At 42.2% G+C, this 17,484-nt stretch overlaps 1 protein-coding gene across 1 annotated transcript; it reads left to right on the top strand. All coding sequences in view use genetic code 11, as the record gives it.

Moving 5' to 3' along the window:
- Positions 1-3,323: 3,323 nt before the first annotated feature.
- EGR_07705 (SH3 domain-binding protein) lies at positions 3,324-10,623 on the top strand (the record flags this gene model as incomplete). Its single annotated transcript, XM_024496954.1, has 8 exons — positions 3,324-3,377; positions 3,409-3,471; positions 3,503-3,790; positions 3,870-4,000; positions 5,746-5,788; positions 8,010-8,078; positions 10,000-10,425; positions 10,507-10,623. The coding sequence occupies 8 exons, from the start codon at positions 3,324-3,326 to the stop codon at positions 10,621-10,623; spliced, it is 1,191 nt and encodes a 396-aa protein (XP_024348659.1).
- Between the last annotated feature and the right edge of the window lie 6,861 nt (positions 10,624-17,484).

The following is a 17,484-nucleotide window of genomic DNA, read 5'->3' as shown; positions in this document are numbered from 1 at the left end:
AATTGGGTGGTGGGCGTTTTTCTCACAGCACCAATTACGGTGCAATGGCTGAGGTGGGAAGTTGACCAAGGGAGGCAATGGGGACGAAGCTCATAAGAGGAGGATGGCTATGTTATGTACTGCTTGATTGTCTAATTCGTCATTTTGATAACAAGGCCATTAAAGTGCTCCACCACTGTACCTTCGCCGAGTGGGCTGGCCCCTGGGTCATGCCGGTAGTCCAAAGCCCTACTTTTTGCAGACACTGCACCTTCTACCCAAGTACTAAATCTTTTCTCATCGACGCATATGTTATGGTTGTCTATTTAAATCTTTCATTGTGTAACACCAGTTAGAAAAAAAATTTAAATGTGTGTAATTGTTGAATTAGTTACCAAGCTTACCGCGCTTCCAAGTCTTGGTCAAAGCACTAGCCTCGGTATTCCTGTACGCACTCATGAGTTCCTTCGAATAAAATACGCCTGTTTAATAAGTATAAATTAAGTAGGGTTACTGAATTAATACAAATTATAAATAGTATGCAAAGAGTAAATATTTATTGGAGATATTTTCGTGCAAAAATTACGGTGAGTTTGATAGATAAAACCATCTTTGATTTAGTAACTTTTCCCACTTGTCATCAGAGTGCTTAGATCACAAGAAAGTAAATATCCGCATTTTACTAAAGATAGGAGAATTTAGGAAATTGACATATCTCGAATTGACCTATTGGCACCTTTGTGTGGTTGACAAATACCGCTCTTGTGCTTTCTCTACACCCTTTTTAATATCTCAAGAACAATCCTGGCTTATTTACAGGCAAATACCTGAAAGCTGAATCGGTGCTTTTGCCTGATTATCACAAATCATTGGAGTTGTAATTAATACAGATAACTCAAAATGGCCTTGTATTTATTCTAGCTAAGTGGGAATATTCGTGCTATATCGCGTGAGCAGCTGGACACAAACTTACACGCACCACTTGAAAGCAGTTCGGTGAACCGAAAACGCCGCTTTGTCGTCCAGATTTGGCAAAACAGATTCACTGTGGTCACGTCAAGGATCGCTGCCGATGCAACTCAGTGGGTATGACCAGTGAAGTGAACTCAGGCGGAGCTTTTTAGGGACAAATATCGGCGGCCGAACGCAAGTGTGCATGCATACGCGTGCGTGCAGCAATGGTGTATACACGCAGGCACTTAACTTGATTTCTCATTGGTTTAGGTCCACGCGACTACAGTAGCGACGTTGGGATTGGCTATAAATTGACTTTTGCGCAAAAGGCAAATTTAAAATAAAATCGACGGCAAATGAGCAAATAAGCTTAAATTTAATAATATTTTGGTTTACGCATGAGCAGTTTTTGATAAAAGCCTAGGTCTTGGGGAAATAATTGGAAAACAAGTGAATAGTCTACAACAGGAAGAGGAATGTTAATTATTTTGGTTCTAGAAAGAAAAGCAAAAATAACTACAAGTTTCGTTCCAAATACGTAGGTTTTTTTCCTTCAAATAAACTCATTCAATTTGGTTGGTTCTGTGCCCATTCGTGTGGAAGAAGCCTTGAGATTTGTTGTGAATTTAATTGACTACGCTTGACTAATTCCATTTAAGAATGGGGATTTAAAATATATATTTCAGACTAAAAAAGATGCTTATCGTAAAGAATGGATAGAGTAAAAACTGGAACAAGGTTATAGTAAAGTATAACCACCAAAGAGCTATTTTCGGTGACTGGAAAATCGTTTTGTCTTCTGTCTCTAGTATTACCCGAATGTAAAAAATTACTCTCATTCAAACTACTGAAGGATGAAATGCATAACGCAACTATTCACAGTAGAATGGGGCAGAACTTTGTCATCATGAAATGATAACTACACCGATTTCTAAGGTATCTTTAAGACGGAGTTAGGAATCCTTGAAACTTTATTTTACAGCAAGACCAATTTTTCTGAAGTAAGAGTACACATGTAAGGAAATTATAGCAAGATATTCGCAATCATACTGTAATATTTAAGAGTACTTTTGAATGAAATTAGGGTGTTTATTAGCTGTGATTCGTTGGTTATTTTATTAGCGCTTGGTCTCGGTAACGCGTCTACTAGGAGCACCGCCATTGCACCTTTTGCTGGGAAGCTGGGAATCCAGCTCATGCCAGAGGACCCAATCCCTTCTGTATGTTGACAATACATTGTAGAGCAAGTATTACGTCTTCGTTTGTTTTCAGGGAAGTCGCGAAACTGCTTTGAGCAAAACCTGGCTGACTCTGCATACTAATGATGCATCATCAACCGAAAACTCGAAGGCAAAGTCATGTATTTATGAGTTGGAAAATTAGTATATTTGTGCTTACAGTGTCTTAAAATACGGTTATAGAATTTGAATATGAATATAACTACTTTAAAAAAGTAGACAAGAGGCAAGAAAGAAATCAGAGGCAAATCAATAATAAAATACTATAAATACAAAGACTTACTAAAAGTTTACATTTATGGAATAGACAAAATACAGAGCTTTCCAAAAATATTCTTTTATTGGAAAAAGAGATAATATATGCTAAGTTTAAGAAAAAAATTTAAAAATCACTAACAACTAGATATCAGTACCAAAGTCTTAGCCTCACGTTTCTGTGTTGGTCAGGAACAGCAAATTTGGAGTACTTTACTCCTAATAAGCCTTAAAGATCTCAAAAATTAAATCCAAACACATTACATACTTTGCCCGAATTTTCCACTTATATAAAGCGGTATTTGCGACAAAATGCATATTCAAGCAGGCCCCATCATTCCAGTGGTTAAACAAGCAACGATTTTTTTTAAACCTCAATAATTAATGGGCTTTCTCTGCATTTCCTGGATGAGCGATGTCATTTTCTGCTTCATATTCTCGTTTCAATGGTGTAAGATAAGAGGTGGAATAGAGAAACACAGAATCTCTAAGGTAACGTGCGGAAGAAAAGGTAGAATAAGTAAGAGAAAAATAAGGTAGCAAACGATTTTGAGCAGTAAAAATGTGATGTTGCGGAGTACAAAGTATCTGCAAAATAGCGATAAATATTCCAAACTAATGTCAAACCAAACCTGTAGGTAATAAGGCGATGCTATCTAACATTTTACTATAATTTTTTAAACAAATATTAAGTTAAAGATTTTAAAATATTCTTTTTTATATATTATTTATTTTAATAGATGTTTGACTTCATAGGGCTGTCTCACGGTCTCTTTGGCGCGCACTCTATCCAGTCTGCGCGTCCAATGGTATTGTGCGTTTACTATTCCTTTCATTGTTTGTACCATAAACTAGTCCTTTATTTGGCTGAAATTTAATTCCTTGTAAATACAAATAATGATGGACTCTGGCTCTGATATTGTGCCAGCAGCAATCACTGAAGACGTTCAAGTATGTTGGTTATCATTTTCCACATATTTAGACTCGATTAAACACCCTTAATTACGCATCTTCTCTGATAAATAGTAATGAAGCTAATCTTGATGTGGGTCCCGGCTCTTGCCTAACCTCTGTAGAAGGCCCGTCAAGATTACCAATCCCTATTGTCCGAAGCTACCCAAGTATTGTCAACTTACTCGAAGAAGTTGAAGTCGAGCATTGAAAAGTCACGGCCTTACTATGAAAATCAAGTAAAGAAGAAAAAGTTGTTAGAGGACTTGCAACAGAATTCTGAGGCCTACAGTACTGTTTGGACGGAACACGACAAGGCGGTGTCTATTTTGAAATCCTACAGTATTGACGTTGCCAAGTTTGTCGATGGGGATGAATCAAAGCTGGAAGTGGTTAACAATGCTGTGCAAAGGGTTTGGAATTGTCTAAAGTTGTCGCCTTTATTTTGCTTAAGAACTCTTGATTCACTGTACTACATTACTTGTTCTTCAGGTTAATAAAACCAAAGTGGAACTAAATGATCTTAAAAAGAAACACAAGGATATCATTTCTCAGTGCACCATTATTGAAGAAAACCTTCGTGTTTATCGCAGCCGCATGGGTATGGCTATTCGTAAGTCCCAGTAAGTGTGCATTTTATTGATTATTCAGTTTACTTACAATTTGTCTTATTGTAATTCCTTCTAAGAGCTTCATTTTACATTCGCAAAGAAGTCTTATTGTTTCATTTTGGATATGCTTCTCTTTTAAGTAATCATTTGATCAAATGCAGTGATCGTGCGCCACAATTGCTTCATTTTTCATGCCTTCAAACCTTAATCGTAATGTGGCGCTCTAAGTCTTCTCTGTAGACGACTGTTGTCATAATACTAGGGCAGAATATGGATTGACGATGTACTGAGCGGCCGATTGAACTAATGACCTAGCCTTAAGTGTCAGCTTAATCCAAAGCAGCACTAAACAAACAAAGTATGACAGCCCCTCTTTTTTGAGCGTTGTCTCTGGCGCTCATTTTCAACCTCCTGCCTCGACCATCACAATGTAGTCAGTACTCTGAGGGAAAAAACCCGCAAATCAACTTCATCAGTTATCGAATTCACCTGCAATCGGAAAAATGGCTGACTGCAATTCCACTGATCCCTCCAGGCAATTTTACTAGTTTTGGAGTTTCATCCTGTATGAGAACTGTATTGGGGGGAGGGAAAGTGCGGAGGCCATCGCTATTTGTAAGATCACCGGACTAAAAGCAGTCATTTCACAAGGGATGTTCTTTTTCCTTCTTACCACTTTGTTTTTGCCTCAGTGTTGCCTACCCATATCTGCCTATTTGGATTCTATCCAGCTAGAAGAGAGGTGAAGGAGGTGTCGCGCATTTACTTGATTCACGCCTACATACGGGTATCGTTGAGAGTTCTGTAACGAACTTTTCCCGATGTTTCATAGCTAGTCGCTTTGGTTGTTGTTAGGGTTCCTACAGAACACAGGACTGGGGTAGTTGCCGAAGGTGGATGTCATTTTCGACTCTTCTGTTAGGGGTCGTCACAGATTCTCTTATCCGCACGTTATCCCATTCTTCCGTCACGTTAAGGTGTATCATTCGGAAATGGATATCAGGGTAGTTGACCTTTAGGATTGGGTTTGCTTTCGGCCGCCTGCGAAAGAAGTCATGACACTAAGGCAGATATGTATTACCTACGTACAGAAGGGTTAGGAGATGTAGGCAACCGACATGGTCTGGAGGCCATGCCGCCCAGCGGAAGTGTAAAAGCAGAGCCTTAAGTGCTTGCGTAGCCAAAACAGCTTTAAACAAAGTATTTTAGTAATGGTGTTCATGCGTATGGTATCGAAAATATGTTCTTTCTCTTGGAGAAGCATTCGCTTGTTTTTTTGGCATTTGTCTGCGATGAAGAATAAAACAGACGTTCATTAAGTTCTGTTGCTGGACTTTTGGTTGAAGTCCATGCCAATAAGCTGTTCTTATGACGTTTGATGTGCCTGATGCTTAGAGATGTACATTGCACTATTCCATGAAAAACATTTTTCTCTTCCTTGATGGAAGCCGTCAGTGGTTGACCGCAAAATAGCGTTTGTTGGGGCGACATGTTTGAACCTGTTTGAGACTACTAGGAATTTGTCGCAATTTTTTGTCGATATACTCTCAACTCCCTTGAAATCGAGTTCTTCAAGCAAAACCAAAATTATTTATGAATGATTAGTGTAAGGGGTATCAACTTTCTGTTTCATCACCCTGGGCAATTTTACCTAGTTTTCGGGTCCAGGTATACGCTAGAGAGGAGCATCCACAAACCAATATATCCGTTTATGGTTTAATTTGAATCCTACTGGCATGTATACTAATTTATTTTAGACCCTACTTCGACATGCAGGATATCTACAACCGAAAGATGGCGGTGAGTGTCATTCATCTCTTGAGGTGTATTTTGCCTGTTACTCTATTGTTTTTCACCTCAACGACCCATTTTCGGTCAAAATGGTCACGGAGGCTGTAAGCGCGGTGTTCACACTCCGTATTCGGAGCGGAACGCACGTGTTCTGTCAGTCTTCTCATTGCATTAGTGTTTTTTTAGGCCGCCAGAGTCAAACGTTTTCATAAATCTAACTGCCTACATACACACAAAATCCACCATTTGTTGACAGTTCCTGCCATTTGTACTTGAATGGTGGTATTAGGTGAAAAATCCGCACGGCCTTCAGTGCAGCGTGCTGCAGTTATATGTTATTATTTGTGGGACTTTTAAAATACATGCAATCATTTATTAGTCAGTTCACTGTGCTCCCTGCTATTCTTCTGTTATTTTGCGCCCTCGTAAGTGGTCGGTTGAACCTGATGTGATTTGAGCCTCTTTACTTCATAAAATGCGTTTAGTTCCTTTCATAACTACAAATGCTTCTACTCATGTGTCATATAATATCTGGAAAAGGCGCTTTAGAAGAAACCGTTTTTAAAATACGATCCTGGTAATGAATCACTCACAAATAGATGGGTCACGCTCAGAATATCCTCTAGTCTTGCAGTAGTTTGAGATTAATGTATCAATGGCATCAAGTCGTGGAAGCCAGGCATGTGAATCTCATATGCCATGCTTAAACAGATGACAGTATTTTTTTCCATTAGAGCTGTCAGTGTCGGGTTAAATTTCACCACACAGCTCCTAGGTCATCTTTTCACCAAAGCACGACCTCATCTGAGCATACTTGTTCCATTGTGTACGTTTGCGTGTGATGCAGTAGCATCTCGACGATTGAAATTCTCGCTTCGGATGTTTGCCTACCTATTAGCGTATTCGAGACATGTTTTTCCTCACTTGTTCGCGGATTTTCTTTCTGTGGAAACATTTGAATCGCTTCTCTCTACAGTGGATGATATCCGCATCTGCGAAAATCGGTTAATTGATGTATCCCTTGTTTTTGCCAGAGCTTCTACCCCCAATCAGGGCTCAGCTTTTTCAGTGCGGATTTACTTTCTTTGGTTATTTTTTATTATTTGTCTCTTTGCCTCCCTAATTAGATTTTATTTACTGGCGGATGAATATGGGATGCCATGCCAATGACTCGCATAGTTGATGTCTCAGCTGGCGTAGGGGTTACTAGCGAAATAAATTTGCTCCCTGTCGTTTGTCACTTTGTGGAGAATTTTAAGGCCGGGATTGCAAAGATGGGTGTGATCATATTGCTTTTGTGAGAGGTATGCCACAACTAGTAGTTTTCTCTCAAACCACTGATTCACTTTTCTCAAATAGAACAATAATTCTTTCCCGTACCGACTACGCCTTGAAAGGGCTTGCTGTTTAGTGTATTCCCGAGTAGTTTTATGTTTATAGGCACCTAATGTGGTTGTTGTTGAGGCTGTACCCTCGCCTTGCGCTACTTGACTTCTAATAATCAGCAAGTTTGTTAGTCCCACATAGTTGCAGCCCCCTCGATTCATCCTCTATATAAACATTTCTGTCAGACATTGAATTTTTTTGCCTTACCTGTGGAGCCAATGGAAAATGTTAGTATTTTGGTGTGTCTGTGAAGCATTCACCTTTATTATTTTGAAAAAGTTTATTTGTTCGTGGGGTTGAAGTCATATTCCGCGCTCAAATTCAGAGGCTTCGATGGTGAAATTGCGTTTGTGTAACCAACTGGGCGTTTTGTGATCTGAAAACTTTGCATCCCCTATCAGATGTTCTTTTATAACCTGGCTTTCATTCGCAAAGTTTTCTCCGCTCTTGTGTTCGCTCTGCGTTACCGCAGAACAATTGTGAGCGACTTGATAGGTGCATATCCTTACGATTATTTGTATTAGTTGAACTTCCGCGTGATTTTCGCATTAATGGCGGTTTCTTGTGAAAACATCTAACCCCACGCATTTTTGTTTCATTTAATTGTCAAGTTCAGGGAAACTTGGTAGAGCTTTAATACATTATCAAGAGTTTTGACTGAAATTCTTCCAACACAATGTTTTTTTTTAAAGTAGTTTTATTGAATGAGCCTATGGATTTCATATTTACTGCCAGAAAATGTATTCTTTCACTATATCCTGTGCCTTAATAATGTATTTAGTACATAGCGTATCGCCCTGAGACTTCCGAAAAGACGAAAGAAGACGTAATACTTGGGTAGAAGGTACAGTGTCTGCAAAAAGTAGGGCTTTGGACTACCGGCATGACCCAGGGGCCAGCCCACTCGGCGAAGGTACAGTGGTGGAGCACTTTAATGGCCTTGTTATCAAAATGACGAATTAGACAATCAAGCAGTACATAACATAGCCATCCTCCTCTTATGACCTTCGTCCCCATTGCTTCCCTTGGTCAACCTCCCACCTCAGCCACTGCACCGTAATTGGTGCTGTGAGAAAAACGCCCACCACCCGACTGTGCCAGAAGATATTTGACGTCAACGCCACTGATTTCCATTGACAATGGCACTGAATCTGGAGTTTTGTGCAGTGTGGGAGGTGTATCGGGGGTTGAAGGAATGTGGTGGCCATCACACGTGTCCATAGGTAGTCGTAGAAGACTGGCAAGAAAGCAGTCATGTGCCAAGGGATGGGATTCGATATGGTTTTGTGGGAGTAGAATTGCGCTTCAAACCCTCCTCGTCTTTGTGGTTCTCGCTTCAGAGCTGCCGATCCGTACCTATCTGGATTCTATCTAGCTGGTAGAGAAGTGGAGGTGGTGTCATGAATCCGCGCATTTGATATTCCCATACAGGTCCAGTGGGCAGGTGCGTAAGGCGACTTCTGCAGATGGTTCACAGCCAGTGTCACTGTTATTGTTAATAGCTATGGTGCAGATCATGGGATTGGGTTGGTTGGCGAGTCAACGTCACTTTCTGCCCTTCTGTTAGGAGTCGTCAGTGATTCCTCCACCCGCAGCTTATTCGCTGTTTCGGCTTTGCTGGGATTTATCACGTATCAACAGAAATGAGAGTAGTTGTTGTTTTGGATGGGGACCGCCTTGCGTTGTCAGCAATGCAGCGCACTGCGACTTCCGTGAAGATGAAAGAGGAGATGATAGTGGGTTGGAACATGTGTTGTGGCTATAGGGGGGGGGGATTGGTGGGTACTGGTACAACTCGAGGGTCAGAACACTAGTGGGGCGCATAATTGTAAATTCCTCGCGAGATATATTCAACTAGTCGACCCCAGAGTAGCCAAGGCAACCCGTCTATGGGAGACAGTATTCTGTTGTGAAGTTTGAATATTCATATTACTAGCGTTGACCATCACCATTACAGTATCAATGACCTGGTGGGTCGGCAAGGCCAAAATCTGGAAAAAGCCACGTAATGACGCAGGCATATGGGGAAAGGGGTTAGTCACCGCACATAGCCTTTCGATGTATCTATGCCCTTTTGGAGTCGTGCCTACGTGGGCATTTCTTTTCACCATGCTGGACTTACTGGAACGCTTAAACATTTTGCTGCGTCCCAGCCTACCCTACCCCAATGTTTAACGTACGTCTGCTAATGTTTTTAACAACCTTTGAAATTTAGGTACCTTTGGCCGGTGCTCATTTGATAAATTGTAAGTAAAACGGGTTCCCAAATGGCACACTTAAATTACACCCACACAAGACGGTATTGGGGTCCTCTCGCCCGTCCTTTGCGTAAAAGAATAATTTGTGGCAATTAGACTCTCTAAGTCTATAGATCCACGAATTTGTGAGTAACATCCTACCTTCAAGGCTATGTTTTTTTGTTGTGTGGTAGTGGATGCTATGAAGGAAGGTTCATCCTCAAATCCGGGCGGATTTTACAGTATGATTTGAAGTTTGGGCGACGCATTAATCGTGGTGCTTCTTGGCCCTTGAACTTTTTCGGTCGGTTTTTTTCACTGTTGCAACATCCTTTACACTTAGGGTCTGTTGATTCTCGGCGTTCCGCGCCACAATAAGTAAACAACTTGGCCCTCATGATTGGTTTTTAGTAGTCTCGGATGTTGGTTAAATGGTGGGGTGAAGAGCCTTCCTTTTGATCAATTGTCTCTCCACCTTGCACAACACCGGCCTGTCACTGATTAGCATGCAGTGTTATTCTCCATGCGGCCTAGCCACAATTCCTACGTAAATGACACATGCATTGAATGCAAATTTCTTCCTCCTCTTTTCCTAAGGATGCAAAACAGGTGATTGACCGGCTGACTGTGGAGGTGAAGTCGGCGAAATTGCTCTATGCGCAGACCATGAACAATCTGGAGGCAATCTCAAACCGCATTCATGAATCCCGTCGTCTCGGTCACTGGCTCAATTCACCTCTCACCTCTCCACGAACCCACGGTGTCGGCGCTGAGGTTTCCAACTCGTCCAGTGAGAGGGAGGAAGTAGCTGCGACTCCGACGATGTTGGAGGCAGGGGGAACAGAGGAGGTCAGTGCTTCTCTCTCCCCTCCCAGCTCTCCACGTCACACGCCCCCTGGTCAGGCCGACACCGACACAGAGGCGGATTCTGAAGTGGGAGGCGGGCCAGCATTCTTTGGATCGTCTTACGTTGCTACCCTTCGTAAATCAGCGGGGAATCCTTTGCTCTCTGACGTGGTTTCGGTTAGTGTTTGGAATTCGCTGCTCTACTTACTTTTCGCTTTTTTCATCCGCTTCTAGGGTAATTGTTACTCTCGATTTCAGGCTCTCCATTCTTGCTCAATGGGGCCTGCAATGCAGACCACGCAGTCGAAGGATGAACAGACGGATTCGCTGGCGCTGACGGTCAGATCCCAGCATTCGCGTAGTCAAAGCCTCTGAACAGGGGCTTCGTTGATCTACTCTTCGTGCACAAAACTAGTCGTCTTCCCATGTATATGTAAATATGACTTTCTTGTCTGCAGTTTTACGATTAACTACCGAAGTGCCTAGTCAGTTAATATTTATTTTTGGAATGATGGTGTACAAGAGAAAAGACACTTTTATTACATGTGTCCCGGCCTGCCTCATGATTGCGGCAGCATTCTTTACTGAACTGCTAAAATGTTTGGCGATTGTCTTGTTTGCGGTCATCAAAGTGGGGGTCGGGTCTATCCGTATGGTGTAGAGCTCTCATATTGATGTGCATCTTGTGTGTGCTTGCTCGAAGCTGTAATGATTCGCGCCCATGCGAGAAGTTTATAGTTGTTAATCCATAGAAGTCTTTGAGGCTATTAGAACGGCCATATGGCAATGCTGCAAAAAGAGGGAGCTTAAAGTGTAGAGACAGGTGGTCTTGTGCAATTAAGTGGCCACTAAGGCGCGAGGTGGTGCTGCGGGCTCGACTCGCGCTGCCGAGATGATAATTTGGGCTTTCTTGAAATGAGTATGGGCATACTAAAGCGTAAAACCTGGGGGACATAACAGTCTTGAAGTGTTACCGAAGTTTAGGCTATTATTTAATGGTTCCCCTCCTACCAGAAGGCACAATCTAGCAAGCATGTATTACACTGTTAATGAAAGTGCCTTAAGTTGCGTACACGTAGAAAAGGGAAATGTTGAAGTAAGCATGCTTCTGGCAAGTCGTAGCATAAAAGTAACTCGAGCCGATAATTTGGGTAGTATGGTTGGATTTTAGGTAAAGTTAGTTCAACTTCAAGCCAAAAACCGTAAATTGGAAATGTGAAGAAACTCTTAAAATTTCACTTATTTTCTAAAGTCAGGGTTTCATATACAAAGCAATTTTTAACATTTGCTTTGTTAAAAACTTAACAATTAATTCGCATCCAAGCTGCCTGTAATTTCTAAATTGTTTGTTTTGTCGTATCGGACTATTGGGCATGTGACCTAGAAGGCAATGCTGCGCTTTTATTAATGCATACTTTGTGGCCGTCTGCTGCTGGTCCTTGCCGATTTTTTACCAGTAAGTTGTGCGCGGAAGGCATAAATTACAGTGGATTCTAAACAGTTTGATGTTAGCTACTAATTTTCCTTACTCGCTTAGCAAGTGACTCTGGTCAGGCTTTGTGTTGGGTTGTGATTATTTTCAGTTAGAATTGCGTTTTCATAATTTAACATAGATTCTTAATGCTCTAGTTGTAAGCGGGCTTAAGTATTTTAAATTTAGTTGTTTGTGCAGCGTAAGGTTGCTCTTTGGATTGGCGTTGTTCAAAGTGAGGTTTGATAAAATGCCAAGGAACCAAAATATTGTTTATTGATTTTGTTTTAATGTTAGTTTTTTTATATGACTGTTGTGTAACACTCACTACTAATGAGACTAAGATTTTTGGTTTAGTCAATGCACCTTTTTTAGAATGGCTTTAGGTGCTGCGATTTCTACATCGCAATTCATTTCAAAACCGTCTTGTTTTTATTTGGTTTATTACGTGTTTTAGAAAGGTTACAATTAATGCACATGTTTTTGACAAAGATTTGCTGTTCTGCAACTGCATTTAACTGCTTTCTCTTTTCAACTATGATGGTTTATGCTACTCATCCTATTTCCTTTGACTGTAAACTAAGTCATCCTAATTTATACCTCTAGCATAACTAAGTCAGCACATTTGATGCATTAGTGAAGAATGAATATGTTCATCTTCATTTTGTCTTTTTAGTTTGCATCCAATTTTTAATCCCCAACACTCTTGGTTTATGGTGTTCTAAAAACCTGGTAGGTTTACCATCTAATTTCGTGCCTATTTCTTGTACGCTATTGAGTTTAACTGCCTTATTATTTCCTTTACAGGCCTCCTATTACTGATCAGCAATGTTAAAGTGAAGTGAGGGTTTTTCTATTGCTCCTAACTTTGCACTCTGAAAACCAATATATATATATATTTTTAAGAAGTAATAAGGTTTTAGGACTTTCATATCCCATTGATATCGCCCCGACTTTTAAAAGCGATAAATATTACCATTTAATTTTCTCCTTTGCCGGTACAATTGCCCGTATGACACATGAGCTCATACATCAGCCAGTGTTTTTATTATATTCTCTATCACATGATGAACATTTGCTTGCAAAAGATCCTCCTCACTGTCGACTGAAATCCAGAAATTGGACAATCGTCTAGGATGCAGTCAAATCACAACTGAGCGTCAATTGGGTTCCGTTATTACCCTTGATTATTTCTTTATCTTAGTCCAGATCCATGATTGGCTGTCACGACATAGCCTCACCAGGAACACCATCCGTTGCTACCGCCACCGCCCCTCTCAATCGGTCGGCGAGCCTTCAGGAGCAGGTGGCGAGGGCATTGCAAACAAACTTTCTCCTTCTGCATCAACCGGCTCCCAATGCTTTCATCATCCTCGATCCGAATCCCGTTAGTGTTTGCCAATGGGAAATGGCAGGGGCGGGTGCAACAGGATGTTCCTTTACTACTCCCAAACGTCAGCGCTTTCGAGTAACCTTGGGAGGACATTCGTCCGGCTGTAGTTGTTCTGAACAGCCTTTCGTCTGTCCAGCATCCACCCGTTCACCTTGTGCACACACTCTTTTTGTTCTTCTTCGTATTCTCCGCCTACGATTGGAAGACCCACGGATCTCAAGGCCGCGATTAGAGAATTATGAGGTATTTCGCGGTTCATTTTTCAGGTTTATGAACTCGATAGCTCACTTCCCTCTCACTAGTGATAGGAGCTTATCACGTGAATGATAGAACGTGTGAGTGACGCTTTATTTGTGGACATGTTTACGTAATTTTTTTAGAAATTGTGTGCTTGCAATCCTATTTGGAGGGGTAGATGGGTGGCTGAAGGAATCAAGTAGACGAGAGGAAAAAGGGGGATTGGCGAAAGGCCTGGGTTGAAGTCGTCCATGACTCATGCCTGCGTTGATGTGGTGTGTGTGTGAGTGCTTACACAGGCCTCGAAATGTCACACAATGTGCAGTATGACTGGTCTGAATTTTAACTTCACGCACGCATAGCCATACCCCTTGGTTTAGCCATGTCTTTTGGTTTCTTCCATGTTATCCCCCTTACATTGATCTCTGTCACCTCTACTAAACTCATTTTCGGATCATGAGTCGTGAGTTTCGTGTACAGCCTTTCAAGCCATCAACTGCATATGTTGTGTCAGGATACGATGCATGAATGCGTGTCTCCCAAGGAAGGTCATTTTTTAGACTTTAGTACCCAACAACATATTTTATCCTCCGAGCTTTGTGCGTGACAGCAAAATTTTCCTCAAATTGGGAGGCCATCTTAACAACTATCTGTCAACGTAAATCTGACCGCAAGCGAAAATTGAGTGAGAGAAGTCACATTATGCATCATTTATGGCTGGTGGATTGGCGATTCCAGTGCGAGCTCACTTTTTTTGATGATCATTTATCATTTTTGAACTGGCTTTTAGTTGAATGCACTCAATCAAGTGGCCATTGCATCCATTGTAATCCCTTCCTTTCAGGTGGAGCCCCTGCTTCAGCGATATGCTCGTCTGCGAGCTTCCAACTTCCGTTTACCGGGAGGTCATCATCCCACAGAAGTTCCCACTTCCACCTCCACCAGTACCACTGTTACCAATCCAGTGCAAAATAGCCAACCCACCGCTCGCATCGTGATGCCGCGTCCGGTTGTGCTGAACACCTCAGCTCCAAATTCATGTCTCTTGGCTGCTGTGCGCGCCTCCGTCGGCTCCTCCGAGTGCTCTGAACTCTCCAACATCACCCGCAGCATCGAACCATCCTCACGCGGCTGTGAAGTTGTCTCCGTATGCCGACGCTGCCTCTCCCACGCCTCCTCTACTGGTGGTGGGGGCATTGGCTGTAGAAGTGGTGATAGCGGTGGTGGTGTTGGCAGCGGAGGTGGTGGCGGTGGAAGGGTTGGGAATGGCGTTGGTGGTGGAGAACGTGGCGGAAGCGTGGAGGTAGAGGATGGAGAGGGGTTCGAACGCAGGCCGAAAACAGAACCTCAAGCCTACTATGATACTCTGAATTCAAGAATAAGCATACTCAATTCAGCTACTGCTAGGTAGGTAGCAAGAACTGGTTGTTGCTCCTTTTTGACAAAACTGTGTACCTAGTTTTTGTTCCCTAAGAGTTAAACAGCCAACGTATTACAGTAATACATGGTGTGCGTTTCCTATATCCCCAAATGTATTTTTAAACCCTCCTTATTTTCTTTTTAAATTTATTTGGGAATTCAGGCAAACGAGATTTTGTTAAACGGGAGATTACAAAAGCCAAAACTTATTGTCTCATTTTTCGGGATGCGCTAAAAAAGGATTACCTCTTAAAATCAATTTTTGTGCAAAACAACTTTTTATCTGGAGTTATTTTTCCGTTTTTATGGCTAATTCGGCTAATTTTCCAGTTTTGGGCAGAAGTTTAAATGCAGCCAATGCATTACAAAAAGAGGTCTCGATCAAACTCTCCCTAAATGTCAGATCGAAATGCCACTTTCACAGAGAGAGAGAGAAAGGGGGGAGGGAGAGGGAGAGGAGCATCACCTATAAACTTTCCGTGTCCTTGCTACCTAACAGGCCAGTCCCATTTGTCTGCTCTAAAAGGTTCCATCCTGTAAAAACATATTACATAGGGAAAGAAAATTATATTTCTCAATAGTAGCTTTTAAAAAGGGGGAGAGAGGACCTTGCTCCCGTAATAAAGCAGTTATTTTCAGTAGCACACACACACAGACTGGTTTCTAGTCTCTTCGAGTCGTAAAAAAAGGAAGGACGTTCACTCATTCATTGCCACATTTGTCTCTTTGAAGGTTGTAAAAGTTGCCCAGTGGCTGGATGTCCAAATATGGCGATTTTTTGTGCAACAGTATCCATCCGCACGCCTTTATCTCAGCTTCTCTGTAGCAATCAGTTAGTCCTCGGTTTTTGACCCGGTTTTACTGGTTAAAGAGGTCAGACACCGTCTGGATATGGGCATTTTATGATGAATAGTCTTGCCGTTTGCCTGGTTACGACGAGAGAGCGAGTGGTCTCTCTATTGTTCTTGCGTTTCGTAAAGTACCGAATCAAAATAGGCTTGAGTGTCATAAAATGTGGGGAGTTGTTTGTTTTCCTGTTTAATGACTCATCACGAGTGTTGGATACTGCTCCGCCTCTGTGCTTCTGATGATGGGTTTCATGGTTTGTTGGAGGGGGAGTTTAAAAACAGTTAAACTAAACGTATTTGGTTTTTTGGGATAAACTTCGCGCTAGAGTAGGAGATTTCCAGTCATTTTCATCTACCCGATGTTAATTCATTTTTCCTCGATCTTGTTTGCCACCTTCATTAAGTGGAGCAAATGCTTAAGTTAGTCCACGCTAGTTACTCACTTGATGAAGTTGGTGAGAAATTTTTAAATTACATTCCCTCTGCAGACAACTTATCTCCCTTTTCGGAGGCGCATTTGCTGCATACAAAAAAACCTGCTGACAGCGACTGAATGACTGCGGGGTTTTATGTGGGGGGAAGAGCAGTGGGGTTGGACGTTGGCGGGGTGTGTGGGTGGAGGAGGTAGGGTGTGACAGTAGGGACGCGTCTTTCCTGTCTGAACATGTCGCCTTTGCTGCTATCATCGGCCTCTTCGCTAGGCCCTCTGCTGTTGTTGCTGCATCGTCTGCTGGCCGCTGCTTAATTAAGACGGCTGCGCGAGAGCACTCCCTTCTCGGCCGTGGCGGACACGGTCTCGTCGTACACAAACTGACGATGCCTACCCAAGAGGCTTTTTACGCGTCCAGTCACCATGACATCATAAATATGTCCATTGCTGATATCAGTCTGTCTGTCTGAAGCGCTGAAAAATTTATTTTGATTCAATGTACTTCCTTCAAGTAGTGTCAAGTTGTTAAACAGAAGCATTACTTTGGAGGAAGATTACGAAATTCTTTGATTTACCAGTAGTTCAAAGCATAAATCAGTTACGGTCTTTCGGAGCTTAAAAAATGAAATGTAGGTCCCCGATAAATGAATTATTGCAACCAGCAACGTTTCATCATTCCTGTTAGACACGCCCTTTCCACCACCTTCCGACCGATCGGTGAGCCGAGCTCAAATCCTGAGACAGACCCCGAAACTGAAGGCGTTTCCTCCTCGAGTCGAAGCAGTCGATTTGAGGAAACTCCCTCCCAGGGTGTAATAATGGTCGCCCTCACCCGTAACGTCGCCTCGGTGGACGACACTCTCACCGGTCAATCACGTCGCTCCGCTAGTCCGGACGCCATCACAGTGGAGATGGGCACTGTATGCCGTCTATGCCTGCGCGAACTCCGACCCCTTTCCGAGCCTTCCACTACTGTCTGCTCCTCTGTTGACTGTGGCGTGGCTTTCCATCAAGAGTGCTTCTGTATCTGTAAGTTGAGAGGCAAATGATCCAATTCAGCACTCGAGTTATCCCCGAAGACTTTGGAAAACGAATTAATTTAGAATCATTTTTTGTTAAAATCATGTAAACGGGCTAAAAAACCGGTGGCATAAGTTGAATCTGGCAGACCTCTATGGGCCAGATTATGAAAACTCGCATGATACCTCAAACTTAAAGCCAATACTTTCCTGCCATTACGCAAATGCGATTCTCTAAGTTAAGGTTTTTAAAGTCCTAGTCTTTAAAAGCATCCCATTAAAACTGGTCACTTTGCGATTTAGCAGTCTAATTTTTATTAGTGAGAGTAAGAAAACTCCAAACCTTGACAATAACCTCTCACTAAATGCAAGCGGGTGAATCGGGGTGCAACTAGCTTTACAGCTAATTATGCCCCTGG

Source organism: Echinococcus granulosus (genome assembly GCF_000524195.1).
Source record: "Echinococcus granulosus chromosome Unknown EG_S00084, whole genome shotgun sequence".
NCBI classification, from domain to species: Eukaryota; Metazoa; Platyhelminthes; class Cestoda; order Cyclophyllidea; family Taeniidae; genus Echinococcus; species Echinococcus granulosus.
The sequence above is the reverse complement of the archived record's forward strand: the minus strand, read 5'-3'. Positions and strand labels throughout refer to the sequence as shown.